Here is a 17,980-nt window from a genome sequence, read left to right on the forward strand (position 1 = left end):
GGATCAATACAAAAAATATTTTATTATGTGTAATAATTTTCAAAAAACGGAAGGTTAGTAATGCATATAATTTACAATATTCACAATAATTTATTTCAATGATTTCAAAATTCTAAACAATAAAAAAAAAAAAAGAAGAATTTTTATGTCAATTTTTTTTTACCTTTCTTTTAAAAAACAAAAAGATACTGGGTCTTTTTTAGCTTTAGATCTTATCGGCTGTGTTTGTAAATTCAAAATTAAATAAAAAAAAGTCAAATGCTTTTTCGTATTTTTTTCCATATATATATATATATATATATATATATATATTAGAAAGAGAAAACAGTTAAATCTGGTAATTTTTGACCTGCTACATAACATATAACTTATAAAAGACTCAGTACTGCACCCACCCTCAATAAAAAAAACGCACACTAACCTGTAAAACCGCTCACGTCATATAACTAAAATAAACAAAAACACAGCATCAAATCCGTAGCAAAATGTCTCTTTGATAAAAAACATGATCGAAATAATTGCTATGGACTTGTGACTAATCATAGTTGTGATCATAAATGTCGGGTTGGAGGGGAGGGGGGGAGGGGAGTAAGGTCATGTGACGTATTGACTTATTTTGGTAATCACATCCCAGCTGAAGCACAGCAAAGATGTTATTTAACTTTAAATAGCGGCTTGAGCGCAGACCTTCTCCTTTTCCTGTCGCATTAATTAAAGACTTTATCTCCAAGCAAATGCGTTCGTGAGGGATTTGCCCCGATTGTAAACGCCAAGCAGGGGATTTTGATTTTTTTTTCTTTCCCCCTTTTGGCCATGATGAGGAGGAGATCGGAAGCGTCGGATGGCGAATGTCGGGAAAGCTTGTTGCGTCTTGTCTTATTGGCCCTCAGGTTTAGACGCCCAGGAACTCCCACCAGGGAGGGGGGGGGGGGGGTCGTGGGTGTGCGTGTGCACCTTAGTGTGTGTTGACTTAAAAACACACTTTCCTTCTTGTGCTAACTTGCATCTCAAAGTTCCCGGGAGCATTGAAAGTAACAAATTACAGGTAGTCCATTACTACATTTTCAGGGATGTTTTATTATTTTTCAGTTATCATGACAACGGATTTGAGGATGCAGATTCCCCCCTTTTTTTTTTTTTTTTTTTTTTTTGCTTAAACTTGCACGGTATGATGTCAGTGAACTCGACTCCACAAGTCGAGTCAAATGAGTCTTTCTACTTTTCGCAGTGAACCTCAACCTCATCATCGTGATGGATGTGGTTCATGATGAGCCCCCGTGTCTCTTTGCATTCAAACTATCGCGCAGCTCAATGCGGGGCCCCCGCGTTGTCAGCCGCAGCCTCCTCCCCTTTCTCTCCCCCCGAAAAAAAACCACACACAATCCAATCCAAGCCAAGCCCGAGGCCAAACAGTGGCAACTTAGCGACTAATGTTGTTATTATTTGGTCGCAGTAGGCCGCAGGATGCTACGTCGCATTAGAAATCGATGATGTGTGTCTGAACTTGCCACAAAAAAAAAAAAAAAGTGTCATCCGGTCATCTGGTTTTCTGCGTACAGTCAGTGTGACGACAAGAAAAAGTGAATAATTTGATTAAATATCTGATTTCCTCTTCTTTTTTTTTTCGTGCTGGCCTGTTGACCGTCTTGCGCTCTCAATGTAGACATAAGCAGGACTGACACGACACAAGTCAGTCAATAATATATGGAGGACCAAAACTGTCAAGATAAAAATAATAATAATAATAAAAATAGCGTATGCAGCAATTAATAATTGTGAGAGCAGAGCTTTTTTATTTGATTGATATGTAATTCTATTTAGATGTTTATTTTTGTATTTATTGAAACATTTATTTTTGTATTTATTTTTAATGTTTTGAATCTCAGTTTTTATTTTTGTATTTATTTTTACTTTTATTTATTCATTTAGCGATATTTTTTTCTATTTATATTTATTTTTTGGGATTAAATTTTTAAATTATATTTTCCTGTTTTCCTATTTTCACTTTTTAGACTTTTATTTATTTTCAAATTTGGGACTTTGGGTCCTCCATAAAAGTGTGGGTATCATAGTTTCCATAAGAAAAGAAAGAAAATTTCAATCAGCATTTAAACAGTCCTCTCGATCATACTGTTTACATTTTCACATGAGACAAAGACGACACCCAACAAGTGATCACTCGTCCCTCGGAGTTCGCCACTGAGCTTAATGTATCATCAGTAACAGAAAGGTATGGAAGTGGATGCTCTTAGAAATATCTCAAAATTTTCACGAGCAGCGTGGTACTCCCAATAAGGGCGCGAACAATAGAAAATCAATAGATGGGCCCAAATGGTGACAAAACCCAACCCTAACATTTGCTTGTATATTCGTTCAAATTCTAATCCAATCCGATTCGACGGGCAGCTGTTTATCTTCACTGCCGAAATCCAGACCGACTTAACAAAGCTGTTCTGGGTCAGCCAGCGAGGAAACGTGCCAGGCGCCGTGACAAAGCGTCGACTCGGACGCCACTTGTCACTGTCGCGCTGACTTTGTTTAACCAAGTCGCGGCCGTCTGGATTGTGTCTGCATCATGCGCGAAGAAGCGCTGGATGAAATAATGGACCAAGAAGGAGGGGGGGGGGCACTTAATAGGGGTGTGTAGACTTTTAATAGCTATGTTTGCTTCTGTGGATTTTGATGGGACTTCAGAAGAGGAGTTGTCGGTGCGTCCTTCCTCGCCGCGCTTGGCCCTTTCAAAAGCGTCCGATTTAGTGAATGAAACTCATCTCGGCTGGATGTGAATGAGTCCAGTCAGCGCCGGCGGGCCCAGGTGCAGGCGGCCTCAGACAGCCGCTATTGTGCTGTGGGCTGGCGTTAGGAATCCCCGTCCATTCACCATTGTGCTGCGTGGACGCGGGGTCGCACACACACGTGCACACGCACACACATGCAGGTTGGGAATGAGTGCCAGTGCGCCGCTGCGGGGGTGCGGAGGTCAGAACCCCCCCACCGCCCACCACCCCCACGCCCCGCTGGGCCGTAAGCTCGCTGGCATGTTGTTTGCCGCTCTCGAATGAATGAGCTAAACGTTGAGCAGAATGACGGCCAGAAAGCTTGTCATGTGACTTTCCATTGCATTGCATTGCAGCGCGCAGGTGGAGGAGGCGTGTTTAAAATAAGGTTTCAAGCCTGTGGTTGTGGTTTTAAGTCAGGGTTTAGCTTTCGGAAATAAAGTTTCAAGCCAGGTTTTGGCTTCAATGAAGAGTCTCGGGCCTTGCTTGTTGTTACGCGTCTTTAAAGTTAGCAGTAGGGTTTCAAAACCCGATCATGCTTTGAAGCTTAGGTTAGGGTTTCAAAGGAGTGGGTAAAGCCTGGGTTAGGGTTTCAAAGCAAGGTTTTAGCTTTTAAAATGGGTTGAGGCCTGAGTTAAAGGTAGAGGTCAGCTTTAAAGATAGTTTGAAGTTTTTAAGACTGGATCATGATTTAAACCCCGAATTAGGGTTAAAAGCCGGGGTTGTGGTTCCAATTCAGGTTTGGCTTTAAAAATGGTTTCAACTCAGGGTTAGGGTCACACGTCATCTTTGAAGCCTGGGTTAGAGTTTTAAAGTATGTTTTCAAGATTGGGTAATGCTTTAAAGCTTGCGTTTTCAAATGAGGGTTTAAAGTCTTCGGCTTTCAAAATTAGGGATTCGGGCCAGAATTGTGGCTTCAACGAAGAGTTTAAAGCGTTGGTTGAAGTTTCAAGGCCAGGATTAGGATTACAAATCAGATGGGTTCGGGGTTTGAAGTTGGTTTTTTGGATGTCGCTTTAAAGTATGGGTTCTAGTTTCAAAGTAGGGTTCGAGTTTAAGATGTCACATTTAGGGTTTCAGGCAAGTTTAAGTGTTTCAAGCCACACTTTTTTTTTTCTCCAAAGTTGAAACCTCCAGTGCGGGTGAGAGTTGTTACATAAATTGGCCAAACTGTTGAAAATTCACAAGGACCTTTTCCCCCCAAAATGTTAATTTCACATATAAATCTGCTTCTGCTGAAAAGTTGACCAAGCTAATTATGTGAACTTTCCTCTCTCCGACTTGCAGCTCAGGTTCCCGACAGCGACGAGCAGTTTGTTCCGGATTTCCACTCGGAGAACTGTGAGTACTTTAACTTGCTTTTTGTCCTCTGCGAGTTGATTTTATTTTGTTTTTGCCTCTTTTTACCCCGGAGATTTTATTGTTGATCTCATGTGATCTGGTGTCACCAGACTCGCTCGTGTTGTTTCTGGCCCGCTGTTGGGAAGGCCAGGTCAAACGCGGGCCAGCGGGGGGGTGTCGGCGGGGGGGAGCTCCGTGACTATAAAAACGATGATGGAAAAAAAAAAAAATGATCCGCTGTGTTGAGATTGTGGATGTTCACTTGTCACGAGCGGCTCTGGAACGTATCGCGCGCGGTGACCAGCGGTTCACCGTATTCTCTCCGGCAGACAAAAGCCAGGACACCAAAAAAAGCCTCGGTATTGTGCCGTGCTGCCCGCCATTTGCATGCTCTTGAAAAGGCGAGCGGGTCCGGCCCAGGAAACCGGTAAAAAAAAGCGGATTCAGGTCTAAAGACGGGCCTTTGTGCTGGTGGGAAGATGTAAAAAGCGAAAGCAAAACGATTTGAATGCGCTTCCCTTTTTTGTTAACAATGGCGCTTCGGGATCCAGGCGGGGTCGCACGCCCTCGTGCAAACATCCATTCATGTCTTTATCAAACATTTTGACAGACAAGAGGTGTCGGACTCCAGTCACATGGCTTGACTCGAGTCAGACTTAAGCTCTATTTTCGCGCACCTGGCAATTTGTTGACCGAAACTAGACTAATCTTTAGAGCAGATTGTCTAAATTGTGGCGCAGGTGGTGGATTTGATCAATGTGTAGGCAGACACATTCCGAGCTCCGCAACTGCAACAACTAAATGTATCCATTTTAAAGCCCGCAAAGGCGGGTAAAATGACTAGCTGAGTAAGGTACGCTAACTAAATTAACTTCACAGATTAGCAAACATTTAATGGTGAGGACAATGAAATGATTGACAATACGAAGACGGATTTGGGACCATTAGAAAATGAAATGATTGTGAATGAGGTAGTACAGCAACAGTAACTAAGCTAGCTAGCTAGCGAGCTAACACAAGTGCTGGCGCCGAGTGCTAAGTGGCTAATGTTGCAAATGTATGGCAAGGTTCGATGCCTCGACATTTCGTGGGGACTCAACAGTCGCTTGGAATTTGCTCGAACCCTTAAAGACTCAAGACGCGCTTACTTGCACATATTTTATGTAACTAAATAAAAATAAACATTTTATGTAAGTCCCACTTTTGGCTCGGCGGCAACTTTGAAAGCATTGGCAGGCTTCGGCAGGGGTCATAGGGGGGGGGGGGACATCCTGCCCGACGTCTTTTGTGTGTAAACACGGCGCCATTTAAACCCGCATGTGTCACCATCCCAACATGACACTTACGTTGTCGCCGTCCATTAGGCCGCAAAGCGCCGGAGGAAGCGCAGATGAACCCGAGGGCGCGCAGGGGTCATGTCTACTTAACCCCCCCCCCTCCGGCCCGGCCGGCCAATCGTCTGTCGGCCCGATGCTAACTGCTGACCTCGCCGTGATTTGCGGGGTCGCCGGGGGGCTCCGCTTTGACGGGCGCTTCATTGAAAGGCGAAGGGACGCTTTTGTGTTGACAGGCAGCGTCCCTGCTGCTCACTCACGCCAATTCTTCAACTTTGACCGGCGGCTTCGGTCTCGCCAACGCAGAGGTTTGCCCGAGAAGATCCTCTCATGGTTTTGACGACTTGTGACTTGACAGGTTGAGATTTGAGCATTGAAAGGATCCAACAGTCATCAAGTGTTAAACCTTAACTTTATATGTTTGACTTTAAAAGGGTAAAAATGGCATTGTGGTTAATATTGCGTTAGCAAAATCCAGCCGTTTGTATCCATCTCGGGAGACGGCCATTTTGTCATTTGCCGTCAGCTGAAGATGACATCACAGTTGCTCAGGTGACGAACGACCAGAGTGATGTCATCTTCAGTCGACGGCAAGTGGCAAAATGGCCGCCCCCCCGATTTATGGTTAAAAATGCTTGTATTTTGCTTCATAACTCATATTCCACAAATGCCATTTTAATCAGAATGTCATGTTTAGACTAGTGAGGTCACATATAACATATTATTGTCAAGAAATGTTTAAGGTTGACTTCCGCTTTAAAATTGGTAAAAATCAACAGATTTTTTTTTTTTGATGATTTATAACAGATTTTTTTTTATTACACACTAACACGACCATAACATAAATCAACGGTAATGGAATTCAACAAAATATATACAGTATATAAATAAAAAAAAGATTTTTTTCTTTGTTGTAAAGTTGAAAAAAATACTCAAGTCAAACGTTCTGCCTATTATTTATCTTACCATCATTTTATTATGCCAGATATTGTCATCAACTTGAGAAAAAAAAAATCCATATCGGTCCGAGCCTAATTGTTTTTATTACACCTTTTTTCTGATAAAACCTCCGCCTGCAGTTCTTTTGGTACGTGTTGTTTGCGAGCTTGTCGTCGCCGTTGCTTCCTCAAACGCACGCTGATTTGCTTGTTTCCTTTTATAGTCAAAACAACTTTTGTTACTATTGTTGCCTTTACAATCTCAAACGCTCAGAACGGGGATCAGTCTTGATCCGCTGCCAGGAGTTAAAAGTTCAAACCATTATCGAGACTGAAAGACATCTGAGCGGGGCGACTCACCTGTTATTGAAACGAGCATGCGTTTGTGTATGACAGCATAAAGCCAGACTTTAATCCTGCCTGGCTGGAGTATAATTGATGCCTGCGGGCGAATGCGGCGCCCCGGCGAGCTTGTTTACCGTGTCTGCTTGTTTACCTGCGAGGGTGTGGCCTCCAACGGGAAAAAAAAAAAAAAAAAACACTTAAATAACACAGCGGAATGTCACACTGGGGGATTGCGCAATACCTGCACTTCTGTCGAATTGATCTCGTCCGTGGGTTGCTGTGGCGCGAAAGTTATTTGAATAATCAATTCATCTGTTGATATTTATTTCATTTTTTGATTACTGCACACGTGCTTTTCTGTAGTTGGCTGCGAAGTACGAGCTGTCGTTGGTCGATTTTTTTTTTCAGCCGATTATCAACACAGCCGCATCCCGTGTGTGTTCAACACCCTTTCGTGCGCGTAATCGTTCATCAAGCCACAAAGTCCACAAATATGTGATTATTATTATTTTTAAATCGTAATTAAGCGCATGATTTCAATAGTTAACTCACAATTAATCGCAACTTTTATATCTGTATTAAATGTACGTTAGGTTGGCATAAAAGTGGAAACAAAATGTTTAATAGAAATATGGCGGCATCTTTTAGTCATTGATATAGTAATTTCATAATAATTCATAAAATTGAGTTAAAATGAAGAGTGTGATATTGATTTGTTTTAGTCATTCTTCTGCCACTAGATGGCATAATTGCATTTGTAAGACGTTGGTGACAGCTTTGTGCATTTTTCTTTTCATGTTAAGAGCTATCGAATCTTTAACGTGAAGTCACTCGTGAAATTCTGCACATTTGTAAAATTGTAAAACTTTTTTTTTTTTTTTTTTTTTTTTAAGAGCTCAGTATTGTTCATTCGGAAATGTCATCATCATTGCTCTTTTATTTATTTTTTATTTTTTATATATATATATATATATATATTTTTTTTTTTGTGTGTGTGTGTGTGTGTGGGTGAGTATGTGTATGTGCGTGCGTGCGTGCGTGCGTGCGTGTGTAAAATTGTAAAACTTGACCCCAGTCTCCACATATATGTGCATTATTTTTACATTTATTACTGCTCAATTTTGACGTGGACTGCATTGCCAATTCCCCAAGTACGGGCTTTACAAGTACGGGGGCAGTCATTAATCGTGCGTTAAAGGAAATTGAAATTAACTCAAAATGAACGCACTCATTTTGACTAGTGAAAAAGAATAAAACAAATGTTTTTTTCCTGCTGCGAAAATGCCGTGTTTTCCCAATTTTGTTGCGTGTGGAGGTCACAAGCCGGCATTCACCAAAACGCAGAGAGCTCCTTCTTCTTTTGTTTACACTCGACGCAAGCCATTCATAAATTTTCTTCCCCGCCTGCGTAAGAGGAAGTGTGCCTCTGGCGGCTTGCTCCTTCGCTCTCCATTCATAAAAAAAAAAAAATGAAGAAAAAAAAAAACTACAGGCCCCCCTTTTCCCGCCCTCACCCTTCTTTCCAAGTGGATACTCCAAAGCCCTCCCTCCCTTCCTGTGTGTGTGTGTGTGTGTTGAATTCTCTGCTCCTTTACACACACACGCACACACACACGCACACACAGTTTTGAGTGTTCCAAGATGTGAACTAATCCAGTGATTTTTTTTTTTGAGCTGTATGGGACGATTGTTTGGTTTTGTGCCTTGCAGTAATTACGTAGGAAGTTGCGGCCATAGAGCGCCGCTGCACTCCTTTTTCAGGGAGAGAATGCGAGAGAGGGGACCAGGGAGAGCAAGGAGTCGCGGGAGTGAATGGCGAAGAAGGCGAGCGGAAGCGGGGCGTCGCGCTGCTCCCAACGCTCCTTTTCACAACCCGGGGTTTTTTTTTCCCTCCCATAATAAGACACCTCTGAGGGGAGGCATTTATTTGCACTTTAAGTTTCACTTTCTAATAATAATAATTCATTGAAAAGGAACTACATGGCAGTTATTAGTGCCCCAGTTGGTTCATTTTGTAGATATTCTGGTTCTTTCATTGAAGGGTTGTCATACAGAAAGATAATGGCGGCCAGGTGCAAGCGTGCCCATATTTGGCACTAGTTGCTAAGCTACCAAGCAGGCAGTAGCCTGGTGGCTTACGTAAGAAAACCGTGCGGCTATGTTGTTTTAACATTTCTATTGTTAAAAAGGCTAAAATTATGTTTTGCTAAAATTTTCAACCAACCTGGTGCATTTATCTTGGTGGAGGGCGTCATTAACTCATTTGCTCCCAAAAACATATTAATATGTTTTTCAGACGTATTTATACTTTTTCTTTTTTTTTTAACGCTAGAGCATACAGAAGGCTTTGATGCAGCCTCTGAACTGAAGAGAATGCTTGAAGAAATTGTAGATATTACAAAAATGGCCAGCAGGTGGCAGCAGAGTATAAGAGATCAACTAGGGCCATGTTGCAAAAAAGCTATTTTCCCCACTGTTTTAAACAGATTTGTGAATAATTATGAAACTTATATTATTACTATTGCTAATATCTGCAAAACGGAAACAGATAGAAATATACTTTTTTTCCTGATGAAAGAAGACACTCTAATCTTTTTTTTTTTTTTTTTTTTGGTAGGTTCCATGTTTTTATAGCAATAGAACACAATATTCTGTGGAACTTGCAAAATCAGCCGGGAAGAGCGAAAGGGGTTGCTTCAGTAAAAAATGGCTGCGAATCAATGATTTAAAAACATCCAGTTCAACTTCTGACATAATTAAATAGAATGTAAATAAATGTAATCGTTTTTGACATGTTTTTGCCGCAGTAATATGAGTCCTTCTTCATAGAGTATAAAGAATATCTGTCTACACTTTCGTTAGCCTGCTCGCTTTCATATAAGCGACGGCTCGTATCTTGGAAAACTTGAAATTCTGGTTATTTGTATCTCAAGGTCGGCCCAAAGCTGAATGAGTAATTGCTTAATATGTACTTACAAAATATATGTGACAATTTTCAAAGTTACGGCTTGCGAACCACAGTTTTAGCATCGTTTTTAATAATGAGCTTAAAAGGACGTACTCCTCTTCTCGTTGGACGACTGGCCGAGGCGGGACGGGTCAACCCCCCCCCTCCTCCCTCTTCCTTCTCGTCCTGGCCTCGGGAACATGCAGCTCCGCGGTCGCCTTTTTCTTTTTTTCCAAAATGGAGGCGCTACGCAACAGCAAAAACAGCCAGGTGCCTGCCAGAAACAAGCGCGCAAGCCACCAACACGCCGCCGCTCGCTGGCACGCTTGAGCCCTCTCACGGCGGCGCGCACGCATGCACGCACATTGGCGGTTTTATGAATGGGCTGCTTGTGAAAAAGCCAGCTGAGGTTGACGAGCCCTCATTTGCGACACCTCAGAGACGCTTGTTTTTGGGCTCACTTCTTTTTCTTTTTTTTAAAGCTTTACGTCATCTTTTGACGTCATTTTTTCATTTTTTTTTTACAATGTTTCCAGATAAAGAAAATATTCTGCTATTATTTGGTGCATTTGAGGTACCTTGAGGTCGATTTTTCTGATCTTGGTAAAAAAAAAAAAAAAACCCTCATGAAGTGAACGGGGAAGAGCTTAATTTAGTCATTCCATGGCCCTGTCTAACTGAAAAGTAGTGCTGTGCCGCCATCTTGAGGCATCTATCGAGTCTTTAAGTACAGTAACGAATGAGTTGTAGAAGAAGGCCTGACGTGTTTCTTTAAGCGCAGCGTAACTTGTGAATGGACAGAAGTGTGTGTGTGTGTGTGTGGGTGTGTGTGTGTGTGTGTGTGTGTGTGTGTGTGTGGCTTCTCTTTCTTTTCCTGGAACCGTTGAGAAAAGGCTCATGATGATGACGACGACAACGACGAGGAGACTTCCAATGAAGTTGTCATGTGCAAGACGGGCTGATGCCTTAAAGGGAAAATTGCCTCATTGCTTTAGTTTCAGCCCTCGTTTAGTTCGTTTGTTTGTTTGTTTGTTTGCCACACAAGTAAGATGAGCCGATTTTGGCCACCATTCCTGTTTGACTCCTGTCCAGTCTACACACACACACACGCACACACATTTAGTGCACGTGATTGTTTTGACCTGCTGACACAAGCCGATAGGCGTGCTGGTGGGGGGGGGGGGGGGGTAGCAGAGTGTTGCGCATCGATCCCTCAGCCGTCCCCTCCCTCCAGCGGAGCAACTGATAGATGACTTGATAGCGATAAAGTGCAGATAAATCAGCTCGAAGAAAGAGAGTTGAGACACTGCGGGTCAAACGTGTCGTGAAGCATTTGGAGATCTCCATCATGATATTGAGAGGGGCGCGGGGGTGGGGGGCAGTTAAGAGGATGAGCAAGAATTGTGTGCTGCTAATTTCAAGCCAGTGGACTCGTAAGCGAAATTGAAGAGCTTTTCGTGTCATTTTTCCTGATTTTTTTTTTTTTTATCTAAATGTTGTTGACAACTTAGGTTTAAGCAAGTGGCAAATCAAGTCATGCAATCGTGCTTAGTCACAGTATAGTCTCACATTAGCCACTTAGCACTCGGTAGCCGTGTCACGGGTTCATTTCAGAAAGGGGTAAAAATGATGGCGCTGTCGAAAAAACTTCAGTCGGGTGTTTTTATTTACACCAACACAGCATTTAAAAAAAAAAAAAAAAAAGTTGAATAATATTTACAGTGCAAAAACAGTCCCAACAATATTTACAAGTTCCACTTGGCTGAGCACTTCAATACAAATTATTTTGGATCACTTTTAAATACCCCGAGCCCCTCCCTCCGGGCAAACCATTGAGCCAATCATTGGGTATAATACCAAAAAGTAACCAAAAATAACTAATAATATCTGCAACATATATTAACCATAACAAAAATCCTCCATTCACAATCTGTAACTTAATCTCTAAAAAAAAAAGAAGAAGAACAAACTCATTAAATAATAAACCAAACTACTTTTGTGGTATAGTCCATAATCATGTGACACTTCAAGCGAGGCAAAAAGCAGTTTGGGAGTTTATGTTAGCTAGCTAACTTGTTGCTGTACTCTTAACACATTTTTTTTTTTTATCGTTAATAATCCCAAACCAATCTCCATATTGTCCTTAACTTTATTGACTTCTCAATGAAACACTTAACCGACGATGATCTTAGTTTATGTTTGGCCAGCCATCGGCTAGTTAGCTACCTATTAAGTTAACATAGCTTGTCTACTGTAACTGTATAGCATGTATTGAAATTACATTTTGGAAACTTAACTTTTTATACAAAAACATGGGCTGTTTTTCTTCATTAAAAATGTGACAAAAAATGGTCACAGAACAAATTAAACTAGTCAAGTCAAGCTAGCACTGTATACATTGTGGTCGTATATGACACGGCGTACTGTAGCTAAGCTAACGTTTCCGCCCCAAAACTCCGCGTATGCACTATAATCCCATCAAGCAAACGGGAGCTCATTATATCATCTCAGTAACGTGTGGCTACATCGATTGCTACATTAAACATTAAGCGGGGGGGGGGGGTGGGAGTGCGGAGAATATGGTGTCAGATTAATGACATCCCCACTTCGTCCCTTTGGGCGGCGCGCGTCCCGGGACGACGTGGATGTATTGTCCCTGCGACGTGACCGTCAGATTTACAGCGGCTCGATGGCCATTTGTCAGAAACGCAAACGCAGCACGTTTGGAAGTGAAGTGGACAGCGGGGGAGAGCAGAACCGTTGACACATCGCGTCAAGGCTCTTAGGCCCCTCGCGGGGCTTTATCGCCCTCTTTAGCGCGGGACACATCCATAACAGTCGTCTTCTTGCCGACAAAAGGAACAATAATTTACAACGTAATGATCTCCTGTAATCAGAGGTGGAAAAAAAAAGTACTCGCGCTTAAGTAGAAGTGCAGATACTTGTGCGGAAATAGGCAACGGCGACGCTAGTTTCGTTAGCTCGTCCGTAGTGTTTTGCGTTGTGTGTTAGCATTAAGCTAGTGGACATTCGTTTGACGTTGGTTTAGTTAAAGACACAAGGTGTAATTCTCTTTGATTTACACTCAAAAGTTTTCCTTGTTGCTTTTTCAGAACCAGCTCTGGTTTAGCCATTTCATCCATTTTTGGTTACTTTGAACCAAGCAGTTTTAAGAGTGCTTTACCACAGTAATGACATTTAGCCGCCGCTATCTGTAATGCTGACTGATGCGCGGCGACATGTTGGGACAAGTCGGTTCTCACCCTGGCAGACAAGAAGTGCGGTTTTCGCACAAGGGAAGTGAAAGTGTGACATTGGCAGAAAACCACGGCAACGTATGACGTCTGTCAAGACACGCGCGCGTCCTGTTAGCCAACCATTTTGTTTGTTTCAGTCCATTGCTAAAAAAAATCTTTTGCTTTAACTACAATAATACACCTACAAATATCCTATTTTTATCCTCGTATTTTTTTTTACTTAAAAATGTTCTGTTTACTTGCTGTACTGTCAAATAAGAACCCCGCAAAACATCCTTAGGCACGCCAAGCATTGTGGCTAAACTCTATTGAATTAGCACACAATGTTAGCTTAGCGCAACCATTATTGCTTGTCATTACTTTTTATATCATTTGGTTTTGTTTGATGAATTTTGCTGTTACATTTAGTTTGTGTTTTTCTGTGCTCCTAATCCTAATAATAATCCTGCTAATAATCCATCATTTGCACATAACGCACGCTGGGGTCACCCGTCACCGAGTTTCCCGTCAATGCAGTTAAAAATTCATGCATGAGATAGAAGCGCGCACTAATGGATCCATCGGCGGTTCCGATGACCACGACGGCGGCGACGATCTGGTCGTGCTCGTCCTGGCTGGCTTCCTGATTGTGCGGCGACCCGAGAGGGGAGCGCACATGGTCCCGCACATGTTTCCACGCGCTGCACACTCCGCCAAAAGGCCTGGATGGCGTTCTGTTGCCTTCGCTTTCTCTCCCGCCTCGCCGTCGCTCTGTGATTTACAATGCCAGATAGCAGAAATAGATGGATGACTTTTTAATTGCTTTTTTTTGTGGCATAATCCTGGAATCCGCTTTATGTCGAGATTCTGCCTAAATTGCCAAGACGATTTAGTTTTCTTTTTTCCAGGCAGTGTGAATGAGGCTTGTCGTTTTTTCCTTGCGTCAAAAACATCCATCACCAAAAAAAAACAAAAAAACAAAAAAAAACATCCAGTCAAATATTGAATGATTGCGTTGTTGTGCGGCTAACGTCATTAGCCATTCTTGTCAATCAATAGCTTCCTTTTTAACCTTTCAAAACCAGCGTGTTAGGATCGTCTTCAGTGGCTTCATTGATCGACGGCATTTGGCGAGCGGGCGGGGGGGTTAAGACAAATGGCGGCCGACGAGAAGCAGATCACCCCCCCAAGATAGAGTTAAGTGACAACTTGGGCCTTGTTTGTACCTTTTTGTTTTCTCTTTTTTGACGTCACAAGGGTTCTGCTGGTGTTTGACACTCGGGCCGATGTCCGCCGAGTTCGTGCCAGCGAGGCTGTCGGGAGCTGCAGACTTCCCGAGGCTCGAGACTTGGCAAAGCTTTGCATAAACATCCCGTTTAAGACTGTCCAGATCCCGTTTTGTCTTCACGTTGGGCTTCCCTGCAGCCTGCCGAACCTTTTGTCTTAACATGTGAAAATCATGGCAAGGACTTGTTGACCCGATATTAACGTACTTCCGATGCCTGTCATGGCCGATTACATAATTGGATAAACGGTGCCGATTTATACCAAACTTGGCAGAGGCGTTTTGCACGCGGCATGGGAGGAGCGATTCAATCTTAAATAAGTGTTTTTTATTTTTTATTTTATTTCCATTGGGTTCAGTCGGGTGAGGTTTTACAGTAGGCCAGGAAAAACGGACAATTTACTGTATAAAATTTTGCAAGGCCCGCAGAATATTGTGTTCTATTGCTATAAAAACATGGAACCTACCAAAAGAAAGATCCAGAGTCTCTTTTTCTTCTCTCCTATCTGTTTACAGTCATTAGCATTACAATATAGCTAAGTTTCATCATTATTCACAAATCTGTTGCCACCTGCTGGCCGTTTTTTGTAATCACTACCATTGCTTCAAGCATTCGCTTCAGTTCAGAAGCTGCATCAAAGCCTTCTGTACGCTCTAGCATAAAAAACATATAAATACGTCTTCAGGAGCATGGAAATATTGCAAATAAATTGTATTTAATTTGGGGGCTAACACTGCAAAAAATATATATATTTTTTTAAACATTGACTTTTGATAGCGCTGCAGAACCCCAAAAACAGATTTTCACCCCAAAATGATTTGTTGGCCGTCTTTGCATCAAAGATTCTCAATGTTATGATTCACAGCGGCTCTTAAAAGAAGTATTGAATTCAAACGGAAAGTACAATTGCAATGTGTCTCTCCAGACTGCCGTCTTTCACAGAAGCTTATTTTAGTGAGTCGCTCTCTCATCCGTGCGTGTGTGTTTTGGGAATCCCACAGGAATGCGCTCGACATATATTCCCACTGGTGCACCTCAGCTGAGAGGCCCATTGTGTGCTGGATGGATTGGGGTGGGGTTGAAGTAGGGGGGGGGGGGGGGGGGCTCATGGGGGCATCCCATCCCGTCCTATCCCGGGCCGCCTCTTGTGATTTGTTTGTGGTGTGCGTGTTGAATGGGAAGCCCCAACCCCCCCCCCCCCCGCCACCCCCCCCCCCCCCCCCCCTGATGTAATGATCCCTTCACTTCCTAAAGCACTCAGCCATGACCATCATCTTTTCTCCCAGCATCCTCCGCCCCTTAGCATGGTGCACATTTACATATGTAAAAGTACGCCCCCCCCTCCCCGCCCCGCCCCGCCCCCGCCAGCCGGTCGGGGGTCGTCCCCAGTTGGAGCCCGCGACAGTTGCTATGAAAATTCCAGCAAATACAGGACCAGGCCCTTTTGAATTGAATCACTCAAAAGATCTGCCGGGAATCTTTGCGACTCGATGTCTGCCATACTTCAAATCCGTACATCTGCTTCGTTTCATCCTTATCGTTATAAATGGGAAAACTTCCCGCTTCTCCTCATGATGCCAACGAGCCCGAGGCAGCGGACTGGGATTGCGTGACTTGACTCATCAAGTATAGGATTTGGGATCTGCTTGGGAAAAAATGGATGAATGACCGGGATTGACTTTTGACTTGGTATTCATGAGATCTGACTTGTTCTCGTCGTCCTTTTTTAACATTTGAAAATCTGCATCTTGAATATCATTTGTTGCCGCAAAACCCAGCAACTCAACCAGTACGCGGCTACAATCTGGCGTATCCTGACAAAGAGCTCCAGGATGATTGGATTGACTTTCATGAATGAAGTTTGTCATCAACTCGGGGAAAAGCAAGAGACGCGGCGACTTTACCCATCATCTCGCTAAACCGCGTTGACTTGACAAATCAGCGGACGAGCTAGCTGGCTAGCAAACATGAATTCAGTTTCATGTTGGTTGTTATGCGTTTTAATTTAGAAGACAATAAAGTCACGAATGAGACCCTGACTGGTTTGGAACCATTAAAACACTTTGTATAAATGTGTTAGTAAAATGTGTAGTACAGCTAGCTAGCGCAAGTACCTGGACAGACACCGTATGCTAAGTGGCTAATGCTAATGGCTGTTGTATGACTTATTTAACCCAAGTAATGACCTGACAGGACTCGACATTACTTGCTTGATTTCTGCCTCGTTAATAACTTGAGGACTTGCTTTAAAAAGCATAATAACAATAACGACTTGAGCCTCATTCACGACTTGCGCATTCTGGATGTAACTTCCGCCTCGCTAACAAAGCGTTCGAAAAGGGAGGCTCGTATCGGCCCAAATCGAAAGCAGGAAAAGGAGCGGAGGGAACATCACTCTCACTCTGCTTCCGTTTACACGACTGCCACCGCCTTGTAAATGGAGACGCCATCATTTACTCGAGCGCTGCCTTTGTTTTCATTCAGGGATTATTTTTGGATTTGCTTGTTGGAGTTGAGGAAAGTCGCCAAGAGCGACCGACGTCGACGGTTACAAGGCCTGCCCTCTATTCATGCCTTTGGGGGAGCAATCCTCTTAGTGAGTGGTTCGACACGGGGTCCGCGTCACGAGCCGTCGCCTTGGGGGGCCGCAAAAATCATTTGTAATGGATCATTTTGTTGTATCTTTTTTTTAAAAAGTGCTTACCGGCATATGGGGACTGGTGCGCACACAATATGTTCGCTTTGGGCAGATTAAAAGCAAAACATTTTTTTATATTATTCTGTACCAAATGGCATAGTTTATAGTGTCCTATTTTTTTTCAGGATAAGAGGCATGAGATTAAAGTTGTTTTTGAAATTCACTTGTTAAAACATCACTTACACTTTAGAGTAAATAGACTTTAATATTCATTTCATAATATGATTGGTTTTTTTTTTACATTATTGGCAAGTACCACTTTTTTTTGGTAGAAACTATGAAGTGGTTTCCCTCACTTTATGACTTTTTTTTATGAAAAATGTGTGTCATCACTTTGCGACTTATTTCTCCAAATATTTCTCACTTAACTTTTTTCCCCACAAGATTTGTTATTGTCACATTACAGCAATTTTACTGAAAATAGTTTCCGCCACTACATTTTATTGAAAAATTTTGTTTCTTTATGACTTTTTCAACCCCCAAAAATGTTATTGTCACATTACAAAAATTTTCTTAAATTGTAGAAGGTTTTCTCAAAATTTGTTTTCATGGCTTTTGGACTATTTCAAAATATTTGTTGTCATTTTACGTTTTTCTCTTTTTTTTTTAATGTTTTTTTTTTATACCACTTACAGAGTTTTCTTAAAAAAAATACTTTTTCACTTTTTCTAGATAATAGGCTAACTTTTTAATTCCTATTGGCATTTAGGCATACACGTCTTTAACACATTTGCTCTCAAAAATGTATAAATATGTTCTATTTTAAATATTACCAGTGTCCCAAAAATGTATTTATACATTTTTATGTTTTTTTTTTTTTTTATACAAGAGCATACAGAAGGCTTTGATGCATCTTCTGACATGAAGAGAACGCTTAAAGCAATGGTAGTTATTACAAGAACGGCCAGCAGATGGCAGCAGAGTATAGGAGATCAACCAGGGCCATGTTGAAAACGAGCACATTTTGAGAGCCCCTGCTCTGGACTACTGAAGTAATGAATTATTACTCGGGTGTTGTGGCTTCTCCATTGCTGCCGTCGCCAGACTTGACGCGCTCCCGGTCAGGCCAAAATTCCGC

At 42.3% G+C, this 17,980-nt stretch overlaps 1 protein-coding gene across 3 annotated transcripts in view; it reads left to right on the forward strand.

The window, feature by feature from the left end:
* Positions 1-17,980, forward strand: part of etv4 (ETS variant transcription factor 4) — a 33,883-nt gene that overhangs the window by 6,686 nt on the left and 9,217 nt on the right. For all 3 annotated transcript variants that reach the window (XM_086064110.1, XM_086064109.1, XM_086064111.1), the window contains exon 5: positions 4,065-4,118. In XM_086064110.1, coding sequence (XP_085920236.1) covers positions 4,065-4,118 — 54 coding nt within the window. The remainder of the gene's footprint in view (positions 1-4,064; positions 4,119-17,980) is intronic.

Source organism: Leptonotus elevatus, chromosome 20 (genome assembly GCF_054856555.1).
Source record: "Leptonotus elevatus isolate MCC_2025b chromosome 20, RoL_Lele_1.0, whole genome shotgun sequence".
In the NCBI taxonomy this organism is placed as follows: domain Eukaryota; kingdom Metazoa; phylum Chordata; class Actinopteri; order Syngnathiformes; family Syngnathidae; genus Leptonotus; species Leptonotus elevatus.